The 24,254-nt window shown below is 49.2% G+C and overlaps 1 protein-coding gene across 2 annotated transcripts in view; it reads right to left on the reverse strand.

Annotated features, from left to right (window-relative positions):
- The window catches only part of LBH (LBH regulator of WNT signaling pathway), a 29,419-nt gene extending 17,341 nt beyond the window's left edge, over window positions 1-12,078 (reverse strand). The window contains exons 1-2 of one of the 2 annotated variants that reach the window (XM_005576206.4): window positions 11,845-12,078; window positions 9,156-9,258 (exon numbers count right to left, since the gene is read on the reverse strand). In XM_005576206.4, the coding sequence (XP_005576263.1) occupies window positions 9,156-9,258; window positions 11,845-11,870 (129 nt within the window). In that variant the 5' untranslated portion in view covers window positions 11,871-12,078. Of the gene's footprint in view, window positions 1-9,155; window positions 9,259-11,012; window positions 11,239-11,844 lie in introns of those variants that run through there. The other variant, XM_065527228.2, reaches the window with a different exon arrangement.
- Between the last annotated feature and the right edge of the window lie 12,176 nt (window positions 12,079-24,254).

Raw genomic sequence — 24,254 nt, forward strand, 5'->3', positions numbered from 1 at the left:
GAGAGACTCCGTCTCAAAAAAAAAAAAAAAATCCACAGAGGGTGTCAGTGTACCTACTATGGGACAAGAATATGATCACGAGCTATTTTGCAATGCTGGCTAAATGTTGCTTGAACATCATCAACTGTTATCATCACGCTTGAAGTAAGTTATTAACAAACAATAGGAAGATGTACAATATCTCCTAAATACTTTAAAACAGCCAAATATCTTTCTGACTCTATCCAAAAAGCTCTACCATTATCCCGTCTTTATAGATGTTCTACCCTGGAGATTCTATTTGCTAGAGCTTTCGATGCTGGGAGTTTATATTTTGATAAACTCTTTGATGTTTTCTGTTTTTAAGGTAACATATAATCAGGAGGCTTAATGATGCTGAATCTCTTTGAATCAGTAATTCTACTTCCAGGAACTTATGCCAAAGAAACAAATCAGACCTGTGCAGAGATTTCTGTAAAATGATGTTCAGAATAGTGTTCTTTGTAAGAACATAATATGCCACAACGTAAATATTCAGCATTAAGAAATGTTACATAACAGAATTTTACAAAGAAAACCAAATGACAAGAACATAGTCACGATATTATATTAAGTGAAAAAGGGATCCACTACAGCATGTACAGTACGGTCTCAATTTTATTTTTTAACTATAAGTGCATAGAAAAATACTGAAAGTAAACATACCAAAATGTTTCAGTGGTAGAAATATAGGTGTGGATTTTTTTCTCTTCACATGTCTCTGTATTTTCCTAAATTTCTATAAAGAATAAATATTGGCCAGGCGTGGTGGCTCACGCCTGTAATCCCAGCACTTCGGAGGCTGAGGCGGGCGGATCACTTGAGGTCAGGAGTTTGAGACCAGCCTGGCCAACATGGCAAAACCTCGTCTCTACTAAAACTACAAAAACTAGCCGGGCATCATGGCACAGGACTGTAATCTCAGCTACTCGGGAGGCTGAGGCAGGAGAATCACTTGAACCCGGGAGGCAGAGGTTGCAGTGAGCCGAGATTGCACCACTGTACTCCAGCCCGGGCCACAGAGTGAGACTCCATCTCAAAAAAAAAAAAAAAGAACAAATATTACCTTTATAATAATAACATACATGTAACAGTATATATACACAATCATACTTTTACCTTTTTTCAAGAAATCCTATTCCACAGACTCGATTCTAAGGAAACAGTATAAAGTATGAACAAAGATTTATAAAAAATTGTATATAAATTTTTATATACATATTTGCATATTTATAAGAGAAAATATATGTAACCTAAACATTTCAACAATTGAATGATAAATTATGTTTTAACTTTATGATATATTATACAGTTATTAAAAATGATAGCTTGGAATATTTTTAAGATAAATTATCATGATATAGTGCTAATGACTTAGATGCCATTAAGTAAAGCAGCAAAATACAACAATGTGTGATCCTGGCTACATAAAAACGTAAGTGCACTGGGAAAGAAGGCAAAGATGCTAAATTGTTAACCATTGTGATTTATGCATGGTGAAATTGTGGTGACTGTAAAACAAAAAAGTTTAAGAAAGAAAATAGGTCGGGTGCGGTGGCTCCTGCCCGTAATCCTGGCACTTTGGGAGGCTGAGGCGGGAGGATCACTTGAGGGCAGGAATTCGAGACCAGCCTGGCCAACATTGTGAAACCCCATCTCTACTCATAAAAATACAAAAATTAGCCCAACATGGTGGCACACACTTGTAGTCCCACCTACTCGAGAGGCTGAGGCAGGAGATTCCCTTGAACCTGGGAGGTGGAGGTTGCAGTGAGTGGAGATTGCACCATTGTATTTCAGCCTGGGCAACAAGAGCAAAATTCCATCTCAAAAAAAAAAAGAAAGAAAGAAAGGAAGAAAATAAAAACAAAAATTCCATAATGAGTATATGTTTCTTTTAAAATTGGAAAAGTAAGCATAAAAAGAATAAAATACATATTTTATCAATAAAAATATGAAATTGCCAACAAAGAGGGAAAGGGAAGGAAAAATTTCCTATAATTAAAACGCTAATCTAAAACAACCACTTATTAGCCCCCATCTGCCCTTACAGTTGTGTGTGTGAATGTGTGTGTTGGTGGATGTGGGCTGGCACCACTGCCTATATCCATGGGGATAAGTGGCTGACCTCAAGGCCACCTACTAAATTAGGGCTTGTATGCAGGGCTACATCTAGTGAAAATGCTGAGAAATTGGGAAAGCCAAGGATAGCTCTTAAATCCAGTTTGAACAAGTGCTTTAAGCTCTCCTAAGAAAAGGTGGAAGATGAATTCATGATATATTTTAAATTCTGTTTGGGAACCACCAAATCAAGTTAGGAGAAAGTCAGGCTTAGACACCAACTGTATCTGTACTGAAATTTATGAGTGCCCTCTTTGCTCAGACCAATTCCATTTTATGTGAGAAATCCAGAACTTTCCTTCCCATTGGTTCAAATAAAATTCCTGGCTGAGAGGCAAGGAGTGGATGAGTTTCAGCTAAATGCTTGGGGTCTCTTCCACACAGTTTACCTAAATAAGCTACTGCCGGTGCGAGGCAATTAAGTCCACCAGAGAGGGGGCTTCAGGGGGCTCCCAAAGTTTCCTTGAGGTTAAAATGCTAGCTTGAAAACAGTTTGGAGAAAGCTTTGGGTAAATTTAAATTGTTTTTCAAGATGGGCCTGTGTAATAAGGGGCCCTCCCTCAGCCCAGGAAGGAAGCAGAGGATTTGATGTGCTGATAACAACGCCTTCCTGAGCTGCGCTTGAGGACAAGGGAAGGGCAGGTGGCGAGGTGAGAGGCAGGCAGAGGCAGTACAGAAGCTACTAGACTGGGAAGGAATGAAGCCCCAGCTAGTCTAAGCCCTGTGTGAATGAGGGCCTGTCTTCATATCCTCTGAGGATTACTTCAGGACTCAGGCCTGCAAGATCATTTCAGGACATTTACTAGACACCCAGGAATAGCTCTTGGCTACAGTCACAACATTCGCCACCCAAACTCATCCCTTTCCCTAACAGTACCATCCTTTCTGTCCAACGTGGGAGACCGGGCCTACTGAGAGAAAATGCTGATCCTATAAAAACTGGCTTCCTGAGACTGCCAAGATAAAAGGATTCTCAGTGCAGGACGGGGAGAGAGGAAGGGCCGATCCATCATCCAGGCTCATTAAGCAACTCTTTGTAGGACACTGTGCCCAGCGTCTTAGAAACAAAGAGCAGTCTAAGACACAGCGCCTGGCTCAGCAGAGAGGTGAACACATAACCTCTCGGAGAGAGAGGCATCAGGCCCAACACAGGCCCCTTGAGAAGAGGCTGGGATGTATGGCCCTAGTATGCAACATGTTGGCTGGGAAAGTGAAGAAAGCTTGTTCTCTCCCTGGCCAGGCTACAGACTCACTGTTGTGACCGGGGGGCTCATGGGGGCCAGGAGGAAAGCCCCATGGGTGTAATTCCAGCCGTCTGCAGGGTAGTGTAAGAGGAAAGGTGATGGATCCTCACACAAAGTAGACTTGCTCTGAACAAGGTGAACAATGACTCACATAGAGGCAGAATGTGCAGACACGGGCCCAGTGCCACTCAGAGAAATACATGATTTGTGCTTTTGAGACCAGTGGCCCTAACTGCCTGTCCTACATCCCATTCCTACGATTTTTATCAAGGAGAGAGGCGGGTGGAGGGAGTAGGGATAGGAGAAAAGAAAGTTGTTTCAATTCCAGGAACATGTGTCCGTGGCTGGATGCCTCCTGCCAAATGTTTTGGAATTTTAGCTCTATGTCTCTCCAGGGACTACTGAGGCCTTTTAAGTCTGACATTGTGAAAGATGTTTCCTGGCGACCATGGGACTTGCGTGTAGCTGCTCAGCAGCGCCTCCCAAACTCTTGAGGACATGTGGGGTACTACAGCTGGGAGTAACCAATGAGACGCGTAATGAGGAGGCAGAGAGAATGGATGCGTCATGCCCAGAATGGCCTCGTGAGCTGGTGGGGGACAGAGGCCACAGACCAGAAACCTTCTCAAGGGCTTAACCCGCCACCTGTTTCCACACACACACATTCCACCCAGGTAGAACCGGTAGAGTGAAGCCAGGCTCAGGAGGTCTCCATCAAGAGAGGCTCAGCAGAGATGTGAGCAAAGAGAAGGGGTTTCCGAGATACCGCCTAACTTCAGCGATGAAATTGAGCCTGTCCTTTGAGAGACGAGTGCTGCTTCTGACAAAGAGTGAGAAGGGCCAACATGGAGAGATTTCGTCTCTACTAAAAATACAAAAAATTAGCCGGGCATGGTGGCGCACTCCTGTAGTCCCAGCTACTCGGGAGGCTGAGGCAGGAGAATCGCTTGAACCCAGGAGGTGGAGGTTGTAGTGAGCAGAGATCGCGCCACTGCACTCCAGCCTGGGCGACAGAGCAAGACTCCATCTCAAAAAAAAAAAAAAAAAAGAGTGGGGAGGAGGGAGGAGTGAGAGAAATGAGGTGGCTATTTCTGGACCTGAGAGATAAAGGGGCAAGAGATCCTGTGCCGGGAGAGGCTGGCCGTCCACCCTCAGTGGTCCTTCAGACCACTCCTCAATGCAGGGCCATAGCTGAGGCTCTCAAACTGCACAAGGCAAATACTAAGGCTGAGGCAAGAGAGATCAGCTCCCTAGCCTGCTCTTCCCTACCACAGAAAGCACCAGGACATCACTCCCTCCCACGTGGGAATGCAGGAAGCTCTCAGCTCTGTTTATCAAAGGGAATGAGTGGTGCACAGGAGCACTGTGCTGTGTGAAGAAATGGCTCCTCCTGGCTTCCTCCCTCCCAGAGCATCCTCCCTCGCTGCCCTGAGGAGGGGAGCCCGATGCTTGCCTGACTGACGGATGTCAAATGGAGGGGGATGTGACCAAGAATAAAAGCAGAAGGAATCAAAGGGCAGCCAGGAAGGGATGTTGCTGATTAAAGAAGCTTAAAGAGCCTGAGGAGGGATAATGTGCTCAGACTTTGGTCCAGGTGCTTTAGAAGGAACAGTTTTAAATGAAAACCAAGGAGCCACATCTGTATCTAGACCTTAGCTGGGGTGATGAAACTCTAGAAGCCTTGGCTGCTGTGCTGAGGAAGTTAGAGTAGCAAGGCCAGGGTCCCAGTGCCCTCGGGTGGTGGCAGTGTGGGTGCTCACAGGTAAACTCCCAGGACCCTTCCCCAGACAAAGCCCAGGCCAATTCGGGCACAGCATTGAAGGAGACCCAGTTGCAGAGGCATTCCCCAACACCATATTTTTAAGAGTCCCTGGAGACAAGGAAGCAGCCGCTGACTTGCTTCCTTGAATTAGGGTGAGGAAGAAGGCACCGGGGCAGCAGAAATTCCTGTTCCACAGGCTGGATGGAGGTGGGGAGGGAGCTGCTGCCATCAGGGAAATCAACATCCTGCTGGAGAGCCTCCCACTCAGCTGGTTAGCTGGCCGCCACCCACAGCCCGCCTGCCCAAAATGTACTCACACTTTCTAGTAACCATTTACTCACCCACCCCACAGGGTGTCACAATTCATGTCAAGTGAATGTGCACACGTGGATTTCCCTTGCTGAACTGCCTCTCCAAATGAATGTTACTGCAAAACAAGGCACCAACCCGCAACACAGCCCTAACTGCCCCAGGACAGCAGCTAGGGCTTCCTTGAATCTTTCAGGGGATTAAAAGGGCATCTCTCTGAAACCTTGGTAGGCATGAGCCTGAGCAGGCCCTTTCCAGAAGCTAAGGCAGAAGAGAAGGTGGCCAGCTTTAGAATTAGGAGACTCCACTTTATGGAAATAATCACCGCCCACTTATAGCACTTAGGCACCTTGGGTGGGGGTGGGGTACAAAGATGAAGATAAGTCCTCCCTTGCCTTCGAGGACCTAGGCAAAGAGAAGGTAAAGCAGAACCCATATCCTTGAAGCAGCGCGGCATCATTGGTAAGTATAAAATGCCACAGGCATTAAAAGAAAGGCCACATCTGGTACAGAGAAATCAGGAAAGCTTCATTCTCGGTAGATCTGCAAGGTGGGGAAGTGACTGACGAAGTCCAATGTGCCATTTATTTGATGACTTTGTTTTCAAGGTCAAATCACAAGCCTGAGATCCTATTTCATCTGCCAAGTCTGGACTGATGTCTCCTTCCCATTCTCAGTTCCTTAGAAAAGCAGGTCTCCGTAAAAGTCACGTACTATTATTATCCTTAGGAGGAACGCCAAGAATAGAGCTCCGAGATCTCCTGCCCCCAGCCCTGAGCCCAGCCGGAGCAGGCACAGGGAAGGGGCTCCAGCCAAGCGCCAGTCCCAGCCAATCCCCAGAGCTCTGGTGGGAATGTGTCTAATTGGATGGCACTAGCTTTGAGTGGGTGCAGAGAATATCTGTCACACAGCAATTGTCAGACCAGCTCACTGCACAGCCCTGCCCCCGGCATAAACAGGGGCGAGCCCAGGGGTGTCTGAAGGTATAAGAACATTACCTTAGAGATGGAGCTGCCCTCTCAAAGTCCTAATTTTCTTTCAAAGCCCAGCCCCAGTCTGCCCTCCCTCTGATTCCGTCAGTTGGATTTCATTGTTGCTGTCAATGCCTGGACTCACTGTAGCTTCTGTATGTCCCACACCTGGACTGACTGCACCACCTGTGTTCCGGATGTTTATGTAGATGCTGGGTTCTTACAAGGGTCCTGGACCCTGGGCACAGAGGCCAGCACAGCAGGTTGCACAGGGAAAGTGCCCCTAAATATTGCAAGGTTGAATACTACAATCTCCCTTTCCTCTTCAGCAGGCAACCATGAGACCTTTCTGAAATCAGAAAAGTTGTGAAAAATTGTGACCAGAGTGCTTTGAAGTTCCAAGTAAGATATTTTGGAACTGGGGAGTGGTCCCCATCAAGGCAGCAGACACATTTCCTGGGAGGGGGCTCTGAGAACTGGGCCCTCAGTCCAGCACCACGAGGGAAGATTTGAGGATCCTTTGCTCAGGCAGTGCCAAGATGTGTCAGGCACCCAGAGGCGATTTTATTTTCCTCCTGCCCTTGCAGCCCCAGTGTGGCCTTCCTCCCCCAGCTCCTTCCTCCCTCATTACCTGCCCTGAGTCTCAGGTCCCGCAGAATGGCCTGAAGGACTTGAAGCATTGAGAAAACTGCCCTATAGGGTCTGGCCGTTTATCCTGGGATGTGTTTAAAAGGAAAATATGAAAAGCACACACAAGACGAACAGATGACTGCATTTGGAAAGGTTCTGTGATGGAAATCTAAAAACCCAGAACCGAAAGAGAACCTCACCTGTAACCACAGAGATTCAGTCTGACTCAGGGGCTTGGAAACTGCTACCCAAAACCCCCTGCCTGGTGGGCCAGGAAACTTCTACCCCTCCCACCAGGTTGGGGGGCCCTCAATTGTATTCCTCAGACCCACTCTGGGGGAGGAGGGTAGAAAAGTCAAACGGGGCCGGGCGCGGTGGCTCAAGCCTGTAATCCCAGCACTTTGGGAGGCCGAGACGGGCGGATCACGAGGTCAGGAGTTCGAGACCATCCTGGCTAACACGGTGAAACCCCGTCTCTACTAAAAAATACAAAAAACTAGCCGGGCGAGGTGGCGGGCGCCTGTAGTCCCGGCTACTCGGGAGGCTGAGGCAGGAGAATGGCGTAAAAACCCGGGAGGCAGAGCTTGCAGTGAGCTGAGATCCGGCCACTGCACTCCAGCCTGGGCGACACAGCGAGACTCCGTCTCAAAAAAAAAAAAAAAAAAAAAAAAAGAAAAGTCAAACGGTAGGAAAGAGAGTTCCCCCTTGCCCCATACACCCCCTTCAGGCTAATGGCTACTTATTTCCAGTCAGCAAGACTGCCAACACAGACAAAACAAAGGGGCCTCCTTAGCCTCCCAAGTGTGTCTGAAGTCATGTGAGCCTGCCTGAGCTTTTAGCTTGGTTCTATCTGATTACTATCCCTCCATGGCACCCCCTCTGGCTCCCTGGCTTTCTATTTGTTTTGTTTTGTTTTTTTAATTTACAAAATAAATGTCCCTGGAACAGTTCTCAGGAATGACCAGCCAGAGTCAACCTAGACCCTAGTGGAACCAAGCCATGGTGTGGATAAACAATACATCAGAAGGACAAGGCTCTGGGGTTAGACAGACCCAAGTCACTGACTCAGGCTGAGCCATTTCCTCATCTGTGAACAGGGTGAGGATCCCCACCTGGGAGCTGTGGTGAGGTGTGAGCAAGGTAGCGTCTGTAGAGTACTTGGCGTGCAGCGGCCATACCTTCACGTCTGTAGCATGGACCCATCACACTCCCTTTCGACTTCCCTGGGCTGGCCATCCTACACAACTTCCCTAGCCCCAAGGTCTTCCTTAAGAACAGACTCCTCCCTCTCCCCAGTTTAACAACATAGGAACTCTCCTCCAAAGCCCTAAACCAGCTCACAGCCCAGAGGGAACTGCAGGTGCTCCACTGCCCCCGCCCCCCCATCCCAGGGGCAGTAGAGAGGCAGCAGGGCAAGCCACAGAAGAGGGCTGGGGTGAGAGTCCAGAGGGCTCACTCCGGTCCCTTTTTGTGGTCCTTGTGCATTTTGGATCCACCACACAGGATGATCTCCAAGCAAGATCCCAGCAATAACATCCCTGAGCTAGCCTCCCTTTGGGGAAAATCTCTTCCTCTCTAAGTGGTTTGAATGTTAACTCTGAATCAACAGGTCAACAATCAGCCCAAGGAAGAAAGCAGCATTGGACATGGCTATCCCCACCAGACCACCCTTCTGCAGAAGCCCCCGACAGCAAGGCTTCTACTACCCCAGGCATGGCTGGGAAGGAAAGTTCTGGTCTCAATCGACTACACAAATCACTTGCTCCTTTGCTGCGGTGAATGGGAAAGTTCACAGAGCCAGTAGGGTTAATTCATCACAATGGCTAATGCTTGCTGAGCCCTTATCTGTCCCAGACTACGAATGCCTTCTACACATCCACTGGTCACCGTCATGGTGAATCTTTACCGCAATCTTAGGAGATAAGAACGATGTTGTCCCATTTTACGGATGAAGAAACTGAGGCTTACTGGCATTAGGGGACTCTGCCACAGTCCATGGCTCTTACAAGTGACACTGGGATGCAAAACCAAGTCTGTCCCCACCCCCAACAAAAGCCACTAGGCTCTAAAGAGTCAAGAGGGAAGCCAGGACTTACTCACCTGGTAGGAAAGTCCATCCTTGCGGGGGCTGAGGCCGATCTCCTCCATGGGCTGGGTGTTCATCATCACCTCAGTCATCTCGGCCGATCTCAGATAGTCAGGGCTGCCAAGAAACCCAGACCAAAAGTCAACAAACATATGCACTTTCACATTCCTAACTCTTCATGCATTCACTGCTATGGGATCAGGGGACTGTCTGGAGACAGGAAGAGAGGTGTTCAAAACAGAACTTGCAGAAAAACAAGCTCACACCCTGAGGAAGTGCCTTGCAAGCCCACAGCCCCAGGGCTCAGCCCCAACAGACAAAGCTCATTGTCTGCAGACCTCTCAGGCAAACCTCTTCTCTCCTCTCTTATACTCTAGTCCCCACTGGCACAGAGGGACCCCGAATGTTTCTTCAAATGACAGAACTAGAAAAACCAAAACAATAGGTAGCTGAGTCCATCTGTCTATATTAAAACCAATTCAACCACATCTCCCTTCACCTCTCCAACTAAGAATAAAAATAATCCTCACATGAATTTTCCAAAGGGGAACTCTATATATTATTATTACATAATAGCAATAACAGGTCAACTGGAGGGAAACAAAGTCCAATCATACAGCTTTCCTAAATTTCTGTCTCTCTGGTGCTCCTTTTAGCAAAATGCTCCACTTAAAGCCCCAAGGGGTCAGCTTTTCTGCAAGTTTCACATCTGCCATCCAACCCCTTTCTCTAGCCCCAGACACAGCAGCTGCTTGCTCGCAGCTTCAAAAACATCCCCTGGATTAAAAGCCTTAAGGATACCCGACTCTGATTGCAAAGGAAATTTCCAGAGGGGCCAAGTTGGCCCACCGATGGCTGACATGTAAAAGTGCCTTGTACTCTCTAAGCAGGATACGAATATTCCGTTATCCTTGCACAAGCTCTGGGCACATATAGGATCCTGTGCACATAATGCTGAACATAAGCACCAAATCCAGGTACCTGCTACACAGCACCCAACGCTTTCCACCACCGTGCCTGTGCATACGGTTTAAAACAAAAATGTTTGTTTTGAGGGGGGATATCTAAGGAAACAGGGGTACCAGATTCCTCTTCAATTGTATGGTTAGGAACAGAAACAATAGGTTCTAGGCTCTGCCCCTCAAGAGCTGTGTGATCTTGAACAAGTCCTGTAACTTCTCTGAGCCACAAGTGTCCTGTTTGTCTGTTACTCTGATGCTAACAGTGCATACCTCACAGTTAGGTTAAGGGTTAATGTCTGCACAAAAGCATTGCAAGCTACAAAGTGCTAATCGATGAAATAATCTTAAATCTTAATTTCCCATAATACTTCTAATGGGCCCAAGCACCCACCTTGGTAAATTTTGAGCAGCCAAAGGCACACAGCCTCTAACAGCCTTTAAAGCCTCACGTATAATAAGGCACCGAGGGAGAGGCAAGGGAGGGGCACCCACAAGAAGGGTACACAAGCCTCGGGGTGGGGGAACTTGAACTGTTGAGAGAGGGAAGTTCAGTCCCCTCTCTAAACACTGACAGGCTGGGATGGGGGCGGGGAGACTAAGAAGATGCGGGGTTTGGGGCCAAGTTTAGGTTCGGGAGCTGGCCCCTGCAAAGGCAGTTTCCTCCCGGGTCCTGGAAAGGCTGTTGGCGACCTCCAAAGAAAGGAGCCAGAAGAGCGCCCACAGGGCGAAGAGCCTGACGTAGGGGCGGCTCTTCTTCGCTCGGGGCTGTGGCGCCGGCCCGAAAAGTTGAAGCGAGAAGCATGAACTTTCCGCTTCCTGGGCCAGGCCGGACCCCGCCGACGCTTGCGCCGGGTTTCCCTTCGCTCAGCGCCTGCCAGAGACTCGGGGCCGAGCTCCCCACGTCCGCACCTGAGAGCGCGCTCCGGGGCCGCCAGCGCTCGCCCCCGGCCGCTTCTCGTCTAACCCAGCGCAGGAAGGAAGAAACCGCCGGCAAGGAAGTCCCAGCAGCCAGGGGCCTGCCTCTCTCTGCAGCCCTCCCGGCTCCGATCCCTAGTCCGGGGCAAACCTCCGACGCCCCGCGCCCGGCCCGGGCTCCTTCCCCCACAGCACGGCGAAGGCGGCTCCTCCCAGTCCCGGTCCCCACCACTGTGCGTCGGTTTTTAGGGGCCACGGAGAGGGCAGGGGTTGAGAGGCTGCAGTGTGTGCCCTGCTGCTTGTGGCTTTAGTGGGGTTACGCGTGGGGAGAGCGTTTCCCGCCCCCCACCCCCCGGAGCTCTGCAAACCCGGCGGCTGCACCAGCTCAGCCCCGCTGCAGCCGGCCTCGACGTTGAGACTTGCATGCAAACAAAAAGAAAAAGAGGAGGGGCCCGGGAAGAGCAGGAGCCCCCCTGCGCCAAGCGGGGCGCGCGCCTCCTGCAGCTCTCCGCATAGGGGGGTTTCACCGGGGGGGGGGATTCACACGTGACCCCTGGCTTCCCAGCCAACCAATACAAACCCTCCGGCCGTCACTTGGGTGAGGGCTCCGAGTTCACGTCCTTTGTCTGGATGTTCTCAGCACCCCCTCCCCCCACCCCCACCTTTGCAACCTTGATGTTGACTCCTGCGCGGGCTCGGGCGGCGGGTTAGCGCTGAGCGCCCGCGCCGCCGGCTGCCCTCGCACCCGGAGCCCGCACGAAGCAGGCGCCCGGACCCGCAGCCACCGCCGCCAGACGGACGCCCGCCGCAGGCGCAGGGTACTCACCAGTGAATGGGGAAATATATAGACATGAAGTCCTAGGGCAGGCTGACACACGCCCCTGTGATTTAAAAACGGTCCCTGCGTCCCGAGTGAGGATGACACGGGCGCAGACAGGCACGGCAGGCGGCCTAGTGCGGGCACCTGGCGCTCGCCGTCCGCCTTCCCAGGACAGCCCCACGGCCAGCAGCGTCTGCAAGGCGGACACAACTACCCGCTCTCCACTGAGCTCTCAGCCCCACAAAGAACCCGGGAAGCCGTATTTATAGGGGCGGGGGCGGGGCTTGGCCCCGAGAGGCCCCGCCCTCCCTCGCCCGCTCCTGGAATAACGTCACCAAAATCATGAATGGCTTCAGCGCTGGCGGCGGCTCGGGGGCGCGCTCGGCTCTGCTCCCGGGGCCGTGGTTCGCTGCGGCTCCGAGCCCGGCCCCCTCCCGCCGCTCTCCCACGCGCACACGGGCTCACTCACACCAGCCCGGACTCCGCGTCCGCACCGGCCCGGACTCCGCGTACGCGCCGCTTCCCCCTCACAACCCCCTCCGCGTACATCCCGGACTCCAGCGCGGCGGAGTGGGCGCGAGGAGGGCGCGGGGGCAGCTCCGGACGTGACCGCTCGGCGGCCGCGCTGCGCCGGGGTAGGGCGCCCGCCACTCCTCCACCCCGGCCACCGGCGCCAGCGTCCTCCTTCCCATCCACTGGCTGTCCCCCAGCCCGCACCTCGGGACCCCTCTGAAGCGTTTGTTCCCCCGACTAGGCCTCTCCCTGGAATCCTCGCCCGCAGCCTTGCGATCAGCGCGGGTAAACAAGAGCATGGTTAAAGAAGAAGCAGTGGGAAGGTGCGAGAGACGCGGAGCCAGGGGATCGAGTGCCCACGGGGCGCGTTGGCTTGCGAAGGGCTGGTCTGCAGCCCTGAGTTCTGTGGAAGGTTTTATTTGTGGGAGCAAGGATGTGGTGTCGTCCTGGGTAGGGTTTTTCCATTGCAGACACACACACACGTACGCACGGTCCGCAGCGGGGGCAGGGGGTGCGGGCGGGCGGTGTGCGCGCCGTCCCCCATCCTTGACTCCCACGTCTCCTCCGAGGAGTCGCTTATGACAGCAGAAACAAAGAGCTTTAGCCGAACGCCTCCCACACTGCCCAGGAATTGCAGCTCCGGGCGTCTGTCCAGGAAGGCAAAGCTGCGCAGCCCCCCAGAGCCACATGATGGGAGTCTCACTCCGGACCCAGCGCTGCCCCTCTGTGGCCTTCCGCTTCAATTACGCCTGTAAAATGGCTTTAGAACCCTGACCTACCCGTGTATAGGGGCTAGGGAAAGGGGGCGCGGGGCGATCAAAAACTAAGCAAAATTAAATCGGCTTTGAAGTTAATCAGCTCTTTAAAAGAAAGGCAGTGAGTGTACTGAATCCCTATATAGGTGCTTGAAAGTGGAAACGCCTAGCTTATCTCAGGCAAAAGAATGACAGAATTAATTGTGAGGGTTCAAGAGGGGTAGGACCCTGAAGGAAGCCAGGAGAGAAGACCCTCATAATTTTCATCAGTCCCCGCAAAACCAACCCAAACAAAAATTATAAGAATTGATGAGAATAATTTATTTAAAAATAACTGGGCTATTTTCAATCACGTATATGCTTATATGTACAGCCTGAGTAAAAATAGTGTGCTTCCTATGAAAACACAGCTTCATGACAAGCCCCTGGCTGCCCGCTCCAACCAGAGAAATTCCCCCACCTCCCAAGCTAACCGCATTCTCTTCCTCTGGGGGTGGTGCCTGATGGAGGTGCTAATCGGGAGATGCTGCAGGACAGGGGTTATTGTTGGTGTCCTGCACACAGGGTGGGGAAGCTTCTCAGTGTCACTGGCCAGGTGGGACACATTGTCATCTAGGCAGCCACAAGAGAAGCCAGTGCTTCGAGAGCTAGTTTCCAGGCTGAGACTTCCTGGCACTCGGAGGAAAATGTCTGGACTAGACCCCGGATGGGCAGGATGGAGCCTTCTGCCATTTCTTCCCAGTAGCAATCTCTGGTGAGGCTGGGATCAGAGACTGTCGCGGCACTTTTACACATAACACACATACTTTACGTGTTTATGATTATTGCCATATGAAGCTTTCAAAACTCGGAAAGCTATTTACCCCCCCCTCCCCATTTCCCAAATATCTAAATGTCGAAATGGCCTTATTTTGGAGAAGAGGGTGGGGAGTAAGGCCTCCATCAGCTGTTATATGGCCTCTGGAAAAATCCTCTATATTGGAGTGCATTGAGGGAATTACCTGAGGCCTATGCTTTGGGAAACTTATTAATGCCCATTTTAGCTAAAGTTCATCTCTGTCAGTAAGTTAAAGTAGAAAATAAGCCTGGGGTTGTGATCCCAAGTCTACATTTTCTGTTTCTCCTCTGGAATCACAGTGACACATCCATTCATTTGAAAATATGGCAGGCGGCTGGGCACAGTGGCTCACGCCTGGTAATCCCAGCACTTTGTGAGGCCGAGGCAGGTGGACCACCTGAGGTCAGGAGTTGGAGACCAACCTGGCCAACATGGTGAAACCCTGTCTCTACTAAAAATACAAAAATTAGCTGGGCATGGTGGCGGGTGCCTATAATCCCAGCTACTTGGGAGTCTGAGGCAGGAGAATCGCTTGAACCTGGGAGGCAGAGGTTGCAGTGAGCTGCAATTGTGCACTCCAGCCTGGGCGACAAAAGTGAGACTCTGTCTCAAAAAAAAAAACAAAAGAAAAGAAAATATGGGACGCATGGTGCTAAGCTTTGATGCAACCATGACTAGCATGCCGTTTCTCAATTCTAGTCTATATGATGCCTTGCATGTTTTTTGTTGTTGTTGTTGTTTTTGAAGCATTTCATTGTCTTGGCTTTCAAAAGAATGTGATAAAGTTAACATAGCACAACTTACGGTCCTCAGTTCACAGATATGTAAACTGAGGCCAAAATAAATTAGGAGGCTTGCCAAAGATCACACAGCCAGAAAGACGTTGAGCTGGGCCTGGAAGTCAGAGGTTGTAGGCATACTCAGCTTCCCCCTCTGTTAACATAGCTCTGGCTGACTGCCTTTCCTTCATATCTCTAAAGATACAGAGTATTTCAATATGCACACTGACCATTTCTTCCCAATACCCTATGAGATAGGTTTCTGTCCCTACTGCCTTTGAATAAATGAAGAAACAGAAACACAAACGAATGAAGTTACTTACAGCCCCAGAACCTTAGAGCTGAATGAGACCTTCCAAATCACCTTGTCCCAGTCTCCTCGTTTTACAGGTGAGAAGACACCTAAGAGATTAAATGGCATGTCCAAGGTCGCCAGGCTATTAAGTGGTATAGATGGAACCTAATGCAGTCTTCAGACTGCTGGTCAGATGTTCTTTCCACTTTAACACTGCATCTTGCACTGCATTTGCCAAGAAGTCAGCAGCAAAGGTCAAACACAATGTCTGGACTCTGTAAACCACCACAGTCCATCACCAACATTTACTGAACATCTACTAGATGCAGATCAGTGAACTAATTACCCAATCAGAGCCCTCTGCGTTCCTTCCCTTCTCCTGTCTTTGTCTTTGGAGACTAAAGAGTTGAATTGCAATTTTGCTTCAATAGAAATCCAGGTGTAATCAGAATTGCCTTGCTTTCTGACATTACATACATCCATTTTGCCAGCACCTTCTCTTACCTACCTAAAATACAAATTAAAAAAAAAAAGAATAAAGGCAATGAACTTAAGATCTTATTAGAGTTACCTCAGCTGCAAGGATGCTGTGTATGCAGGATAGGTAGCAAGTTCATTCATCTAGTTAAAAAAAAGTCTCCATCTAAATTCATTTAGCAGCTGGGTGCGGTGGCTCATACCTGTAATCCCAGCACTTCGGAGGGCTGAGGCAGAAGGATTGCTTGAGCTCAGGAGTTTGAGACCAGCCTGGGCAACATAGTGAAATCCTGTCTCTACAAAAACTAAAAAATTAGCCAGGCGTGGCAGCGCACACTTGTAGTCCCAGCTTCTCAGGAGGCTGAGGTGGGAGGATCGCTTGAGCCCCGGGAGGTGGAGGTTGTAGTGAGTCATGATCGTACCACTGCACTCCAGTCTGGGCAACAGAGCAAGACTCTGTCTCAGAGAAAAAGATCATTAAGCAACACATTCCCACTTCTCATCTCCCTCTGGGTTGCAAAAAGACAGTATTGCATTTATTTTGCCTGATGGTGGTGAAGCTGGTATTTTGGTTACTAATAAAGGACTTTACGAAGTAGCTGTTTGACCTTGGGGAGGAACATAGGAGATGGGAAGGGGCAACACGTGCTGAGGTACACTGGTATTTCTTACTACACCTATGCCTCACAACAATCTTAGACAGAGGCACTATTGCCCCCACTTCACAGACCAAGCAACAGAAGCTCTGAGAAGTTAACTACCTTGGCCATGGCCACATGGCTCTCAAATGGCTGAACCAAAATGTGACTCTGGGCAGGGTGTGGTGGCTCATGCCTGTAATCCCAGCACTTTGGGAGGCCTAGGTGGGCAGATCACTTGAGGTCAGGAGTTCGAGACCAGCCTGGCCAACATGGTAAAATGCCACCTCTACTAAAAATACAGAAATTAGCCGGGCGTCGTGGTGGGTGCCTGTAATGCCAACTACTTGGGAGGCTGAGAGGCAGGAGAATCGCTTGAACCCAGGAGACAGAGGTTGCAGTGAGCTGAGATCGTGCCACTACATTCCAGCCTGGGGGACAGAGTGAGATTCCATCTAAAAAAAAAAAAACAAACCCAAAATGTGACTCTGAGGCTTGCTGTTTCCAAAGCTGATGTTTTCCCCACCATACCACACTTACCATGCTTCTGTGGTTTTGCTTGTTTTCACAGCTACACTATGAACTGAATACAAAACCGCTGGTTCCAATAGCAAAGACCTGGACCACTGGGATCCATCCAGGAGGGCAGGGCTGGCAGGATAAACAACTTTCTCACCCTGGGAATCTGGGAGCTTCTTAAAGAAGCTTGGGGTTAAAAAAAAAAATAGTGAGTAGGAGAAGGGAAGTTTCTAGCCAATTTTTCGGTGAAACTCATTTGCGTACATAAGAAATCTAAAAGGCAAGAATGTGTGTGGGTTGAAGTGAGAATGAAATGAGATAATGTTATGAAAACACTTGGTAAATTGGAAAGCACTGAGCAGACGTAGGGCTTGTTTTTAAGGTGTTTGAGAAAAAGAGGGGGTTTAGCAGAGCTGATTTCATCTGCTTCAGTTTTTTACTCATTGCCATCACAAACTGCCCCATTTTCCTCCTGGAGTCCCTTGATTGACATGTCTAGCTTTTAGGGAGCAGACTTTAGAGGCAAGTAGTCATGCTGTACCTGGTGGCCACTCTTGCAGTCGCAGAGTCCAAGCATCTTCTCTCACTGTCATGAGTTCCTCTGTCTTTGGTGCCTCCCAGGAAGTACCTAGCTGGGTACTGGCCACACAGAGAATGAATGACGCCCGAGAGTGTGAACCTCCTATTTTGGTCATCAGTGAGTTAGCAGTCAACAACACAAAGCAACCCGAACCCACCAGACAAAATCCTCCAGCCTTTGACTGACTTTGCTATAAGTCCTCAGGCAAGTGGCTTGACCTCTCTGGGTCTGAGACTTGGAAAGCAATAAAAGCAGGCAATAGAAGTCTCTCTTTTAGGCCTCAGGGTCTAGTAGGGCTGAGATAAGTTGCTTCTATAAAGCGTCAAGAAAAAAGTGCTTTATGTCCTTACCATCGGGGCTCTGCAGCCCACCCTAAAGCCAGTGGCCCCTCTTCCCATGTGGCAGCACAGGAGGTGCCTTCATCTTTCAGTCCAGAATCCTTTCATTGCCCCCGAAAGAAGCCTGAGATCTGGCAGCTCATAAACTCTTGCCTTCCCAAATATCAAAGAAATTCAGTCCTGGCTTTTTCTTTATTTCTATCAAGGGGCCTTTGAACCAAAGGGATTTTTCTGACAAAGAAAACTGTATGAAATCTTTAGGGTCCAGGCCCTAAAAGAAAACACTCCAACTGGAATCAGTTCAAGGCTCTCATGTCCAATTAAGGACATACTCACATTCCTGTCCTAGCCCTGGCTGTATCTTGCTTTCTCTCTTTCCACATCCGCACAGGAATGCACTTCAACAGCCAGAAAAGCGAGGTTACTATCACCAGGATGCAGATCGTATAGCAGAGTCCTCCTTGGGGTAGGCTGATACCTTCACTGAGTTAGACAAACAGCACGGACCACAGCCCAGCACAAACTCGCTTCATACCATTTTGTCCATGTCTCCTGCTATTTTACCCACAACTCTGGACCAGGGAAACTCCATCACACCTGGGGCGGTGGGGAATGGGGGAGGGTTTATGAAAAAAGAGGGAAACACAACAGTTTCTTGTGAAGAGAAATACTTTCGGTTTTCTTTTCAAGTACACAGGATGCTGCTAGCTTCCTCCAGGGGCAGCTGTGTTCTTGCTCTTCTTGGAGGAGCGAGCTGCGTGTTATGTACCAGAGAGCAGCCTGAACACTCCGCCAGCTCCCTAACTGTAACCCGAGCTAGCACTTGCTGGCTGGAGCCCCTGGTGTACTTCACACCCACATGGCACCCAGCCTCAGGATCAGATAGCTGGATCCATGTTACACCCTCCTGCCCTCTCAACCACACTTCTAACAGGCATTAGTACCCACTGTGCGCCTGACAGGTGCTGGCATTTCCAAGGAATCAGTTTAGGAGACCTTTAGTTTTCTTCTGTCTCCATAACTCCCCGTAACCATCCCAGATAACCACAGTCTGTGTGATGGTAGTATGCCTGCAAAGTCACTGTAGCTGTAAGACAAATTCCCCAAACTGCATTAGTGATCCCCTCAAAGAATCACAAAACGAAGGCCAGGCACGGTGGTTCACGCCTGTAATCCCAGCACTTTGGGAGGCAGAGGTGGGCGGATCACCTGAAGTCAGGAGTTCGAGATCAGCCTGGCCAACATGGCGAAACCCCGTCTCTACTAAAAATACAAAACTTAGCCAGGCGTGGCAGTGGGCGCCTGTAATCCCAGCTACTCTGGGAGGCTGAGGCAGGGAGAATCGCTTGAACCCGGGAGGCAGAGGTTGCAGTGAGCTGAGATCACACCATTGCACTCCAGCCTGGGCAATGGAGCAAGACTCTGTCTCAAAAAAAAAAAAAGAAAAAATCACAAAACTAAGTGGAACTGTCACACATGCTAGCAAGTGCATTTTGAGGTAAGTCCCCTAGCCTCTGCCCTTCCTATGCAAATTGCTACCCCTGAGTTTCTTTTTTAAAGAAATGAGAGACTGCCTCTGGTGCTTGGCAAAGGTGTCAGGCACTGGGGAACCAGGGAACCTAGATGCCACTCTCTCTAATACCATCCAATGACTGCTGCGGTAGACTCACTTGAGCATGGGAGATGATATGATTGGTTCGGTCCTGGGCAAAGGGACTGGGAGAGGGGTGCTGACTGACAGAAGAGAAGCTCTCAAGGGCAAGGAGTGGGTCTGTTTTGTGTATTACTGTGTCGCCACCACTGGAAGAGTTCCTGGCATCTAGCAGGCACTCAGGGAATATCTGTGGAAAGAATGGTAGGAGGAATAGCTAAAGGGAAGGGATGGCAACTGAGCTGGACTCAAAGGATGGGGAGAAGCTAGAGAAGGGCAGTCCTGCCAGCAGAACACCATTGGCCAAGGTGTAGGGGTCAGAAAGGGCCAGGTGCGTCCCAGGAACTAGGGGTGGGCAGCAGCAGTATCTATTCTAGACCTTGGGAGAGGCACTCCCGTGACTCCAAGTCTACATGCTGAAGGGAATAACTCTTTGTGAGTAAAAGGCCTCATGCTCTGTGGAAGGGACTGTGCACACAATTTCTAGCAGAAAGAAAAGTCTGTTACTTCCATTAGCCAAATCAATCCAGGTTCCCTCACCTCTATGTTATTTGAGCTAATATCAGCATTTCTCTTCCAGCCAGGTGGGGCCTCAGCAGAAGTGTTAAGTAGGTCAAATTTCATGTATGTGAAATTTGTCTTTTGAGACTTCCCCTTTCTAACCCCACTTGTTTCACACTTCTCTTCAGTGGGCCCCAGGCACCCACTGAACTCAGGAAGCCCCACAGTCCCTTCATAACAGCCTCCAAAGCCCCAAAACCACTCTTTGCTTTTCCACTGAAACTTCCATCCTGCAACTCTCTAAGCCCAGGCAGCTGCCAGGCAAGAGAACTTGATCTGACAAATGAATTCACACTATTGTGAGAATGACATGCAGGCAGCACCTCAAAGGCCTCAGTTTCACGGTGCCCCTGCAGACAGGGTAAGTGGGTAACAGGAAAGTCTGTGGTCCTGGAGGCAGATTGATGGTTGATGGTAGAAGCCTGAGGGGAAACCATGTCATGATGAGAGAGAGAAAGGGGGAACCACCTGGAAGGGCTGGGGTGGGTGCATCCAGTGGGCACACTATGAGGTGACTTTCCTTGTCCATCACAGTTCTTCTGGAGGGATCTGATTGGAATTATTGTCCCTAGATCTAATGTGATCATAGCACTTTTAGCGGTTTAACTCCACTGATCTATGGAAGAGGGAAAAAAGATCTGGGCATACCATTTCCTTCCTTCCTTCCTTCCTTCCTTCCTTCCTTCCTTCCTTCCTTCCTTCCTTCCTTCCTTCTTTCCTTCCTTCCTTCTTTCCTTCCTTCCATCCATCCAAGGGACAGAGCTTTAGACCAAAGAGACCCTGGGCACTCAGCACCCCTGCCCAGGGGTGTAAGTCCTGTATGAGTCTCAGCAAAAGCCAGGACAAGTCATGACAGCAGAAAGACCTTTCCACATGCTTGCTGAGGCTGCAGGGGTGGTTTACATGCAGGATTTCAGAGCCCAGTGAGCAGCCAGTGTGGCACATTTTGGCCTCAGGCAGAGCCGGTGGCCTTACTGCCCCCAAGTGCTGAAGATGGTGGGGCAACTGGCCACCCACACCTCCCACCCTCACCAAGGGCCCTGGGTAGGTGATTTCAGAGGCACAGCCGGGTAGGAGCCTTGCCTTGCACTTTCCTGAGTGAGTGCCTGGCTTTCTTGTTCATTCTCGTCCAGGCCTCCTCTTAGAAAGGAACACGAGAAAGACAGAAGGTGATGCACCTGAAGCTGTTTTCTAATCTTCTTCTTTAATGCCCATGATATTATTACTGCAAAAAGCTAGAATGTTCTGTGTGTTTGAGTCTTCCCAGCGGTGGGGGGCGGGGGCTACCAGTGACAAACAGGTGGGAATGATGCCACCTGATTATTTCATCTGGGATGGTTGCAGGTTGTACCAATAAAAGCGTTGACCCACTCGGCTTCCACTTCCACCCTAGAGAGGGCACCTTCACACCCACTCACCAACGTTATTTTATTGACTTCGTCTCCAGGACCCTAATCCTCCACGATGCTTAGTAATTTCTCCATTTAAAAAGAAGAAAGTAAATGGATTACACACCAGATATGAGGCTGCCAGGCATTCTTAATAAGAGAACCACCAGTTCCTTTCACTTATTGGGGCTCAGTTTGCTTCTCTGTAAAATGGACCTGATATTTCCGGCCCTCCACTTATGGCGCAGTAAGTATTGTGCAACCATGACAAGCATTCAGCTTCCTTGACAGAAAAGTGCAGTAATAAATTATTCTCTATTGGGCCTACTTGAAGAATAGTAAAAAGAAGAGAAAGGGAAACCCAAATTAATGATTTCATGTTGTTGCTGGTTAACAGGAAAACATAGCAAAGGCAGCAAAGCCCTTTCTTGGTTTCTGAGAGGCCAAGCCTGTTCTCTTAGTAGAGAATGATGCCAAAGAGAATGGTTGATATTCCATCCATCCCTCTTTCCAGCACATTTTAGAGTATTTGTTGACACCTTGCTGACACCTTGGCTACACGTACACAGCTGTAGCATTTGTGTGGCCTAATGGGGAGGTTATACTAGTCCTCTTTCGACTAGAATGTATGGTGCCCCACCTTCGCAGCTTGCCCTCTGTACATAGGGAAGCGGGCATTTCATTCAGCATTTTACAGCTATTTGTTCAACAGGAACATTAAGAAACACCTGGGTATCAAGTGCCAGCAAGTTGCCCAGCTCTTGTTTTGTTCTTGAGACCTCCACATGTCCATACAAGCACATTCACTTACGTGCCAGGGGCATCTCCTCAGTTGAACAAGTGCTCTGTTTTCTGGGTCTACGCTAAGGAAATAACACTGACCTCAATCCAAACAGAAGCAGAAAGTTCTCATCCAATTCACATTGTTTTACCACCTTTTGTTTGTGTTTGGGTATTTCTAACAAGTAGCAACGAACACCTCCCAATGACTTCGGGGAAACAGGTGTGACTCCAATATGTCATTCCTTCCTTCCACAGAGCAGTGACCCATATGGTGGGGAGCGCCAGCGGGAATCACAGTGACAGGACCTGCACCAGGGGTGAGCATCTTATAATAAGGAGGGAGGGGTCCTCGTGGGGTTGCTGCAGTAGCCCATGAGGGAGGTGGTGTATGCAAAGATAGAGTTTCAAAACTTAGCAACTGTTCAGATGTAGGAGCAGAAGGGAAAGGAACTTGGGAAAGGCTTGGAGATCTTGAGCTTGAGTGGCTGGAAAACTGGCATCATCCGCTGGAAAAACAAAGTCAAGAGGGGGCTGGTTTGGGGAGAAGAGGGTCATGTCCCTTTCCCATGTGATGAACGGCCACTGAGTAGCAGCTATGGCCAGCGGTGCTGGCAGACCATCCATGCTGGTTGTTTCTCTAGCTCTTGGGTCCACGGTGGCTCAGGTGTTTGTTCCAAAGATCATAGGCCAGGCAAGTCTTTGTGCTTGGCCTCTGTTGCAGATTGGGTTCTTCAGAAGCAGATGCCAAGACAGGTTTTGGGACCAACACCTGTGCAAAGAAGAAGGAAGAAGCTGGCTTGGATAGAATAAAAACCCTAAAAGAAAACCTAGGCAGTACCATTCAGGACATAGGCATGGGCAAGGACTTCATGTCTAAAACACCAAAAGCAATGGCAACAAAAGCCAAAATTGACAAATGGGATCTAATTAAACTAAAGAGCTTTTGCACAGCAAAAGAAACTACCATCAGAGTGAACAGGCAACCTACAGAATGGGAGAAAATTTTTGCAATCTACTCGTCTGACAAAGGGCTAATATCCAGAACCTACAAAGAACTCATACAAATTTACAAGAAAAAATCAAACAATCCCATCAAAGAGTGGGCAAAGGATATGAACAGACACTTCTTAAAAGAAGACATTTATGCAGCCAACAGACCCATGAAAAAATGCTCATCATCACTGGCCATCAGAGAGATGCAAATCAAAACCACAATGAGATACCATCTCACACCAGTTAGAATGGTGATCATTAAAAAGTCAGGAAACAACAGGTGCTGGAGAGGATGTGGAGAAATAGGAACACTTTTACACTGTTGCTGGGACTGTAAACTAGTTCAACCATTTTGGAAGACAGTGTGGTGATTCCTCAAGGATCTAGAACTAGAAATACCATTTGACCCAGCCATCCCATTACTGAGTATATACCCAACGGATTATAAATCATGCTGCTATAAAGACACATGCACACGTTTGTTTATTGCAGCACTGTTCACAATAGCAAAGACTTGGAACCAACCCAAATGTCCATCAATGATAGACTGGATTAAGAAAATGTGGCACATATACACCACAGAATACTATGCAGCCATTAAAAAGGATGAGTTCATGTCCTTTGTAGGGACATGGATGCATCTGGAAACCATCATTCTCGGCAAACTGTCACAAGAACAGAAAACCAAACACCACATGTTCTCACTCATAGGTGGGAATTGAACAATAACACCTGGACACAGGAAGGAGAACATCACACACTGGGGCCTGTCGTGGGGTAGGGGGAGGAATAGCATTAGGAGATATACCTAATGTAAATGACGAGTTAATGGTTGCAGCACACCAACATGGCACATGTATACATATGTAACAAACCTGCAAGTTGTGCAAATGTACCCTAGAACATAAAGTATAATTAAAAAAAAAAAAAAGAAAGAAAGAAAGAAAAAGAAGTCTAACTGAAATGCAGGCTCAACAAATCTTGGCCAATTCCGTGAGGAGTTTTGGAGCTAATATTACCTCTCAGAGTGATCTGCACAGGGACAAAGTGGCTGGGCCTTTATTCCCCTGCTGCACTCAATCCACAGCATGGGCTATCCTGGGAGGGCATGATCTTGGGGGAGGCAGCTCTCTGCAGCCGTGGCAGACTATGAAGGAACAAACAGCTGGAGGCAGGCTGCTGGTTCCGCACCCGCAGCTGGGCAGCAGGCCCTCCGTAGATGGGGGATCTGGGTGACACATTTCATGTCTTCCACAGACCCCAACCCTTCCAGCCCTGCTTCATTGCCCGTCTTCAGCTTGCCATGCA

This window comes from Macaca fascicularis, chromosome 13 (genome assembly GCF_037993035.2).
Source record: "Macaca fascicularis isolate 582-1 chromosome 13, T2T-MFA8v1.1".
Lineage (NCBI taxonomy): Eukaryota > Metazoa > Chordata > Mammalia > Primates > Cercopithecidae > Macaca > Macaca fascicularis.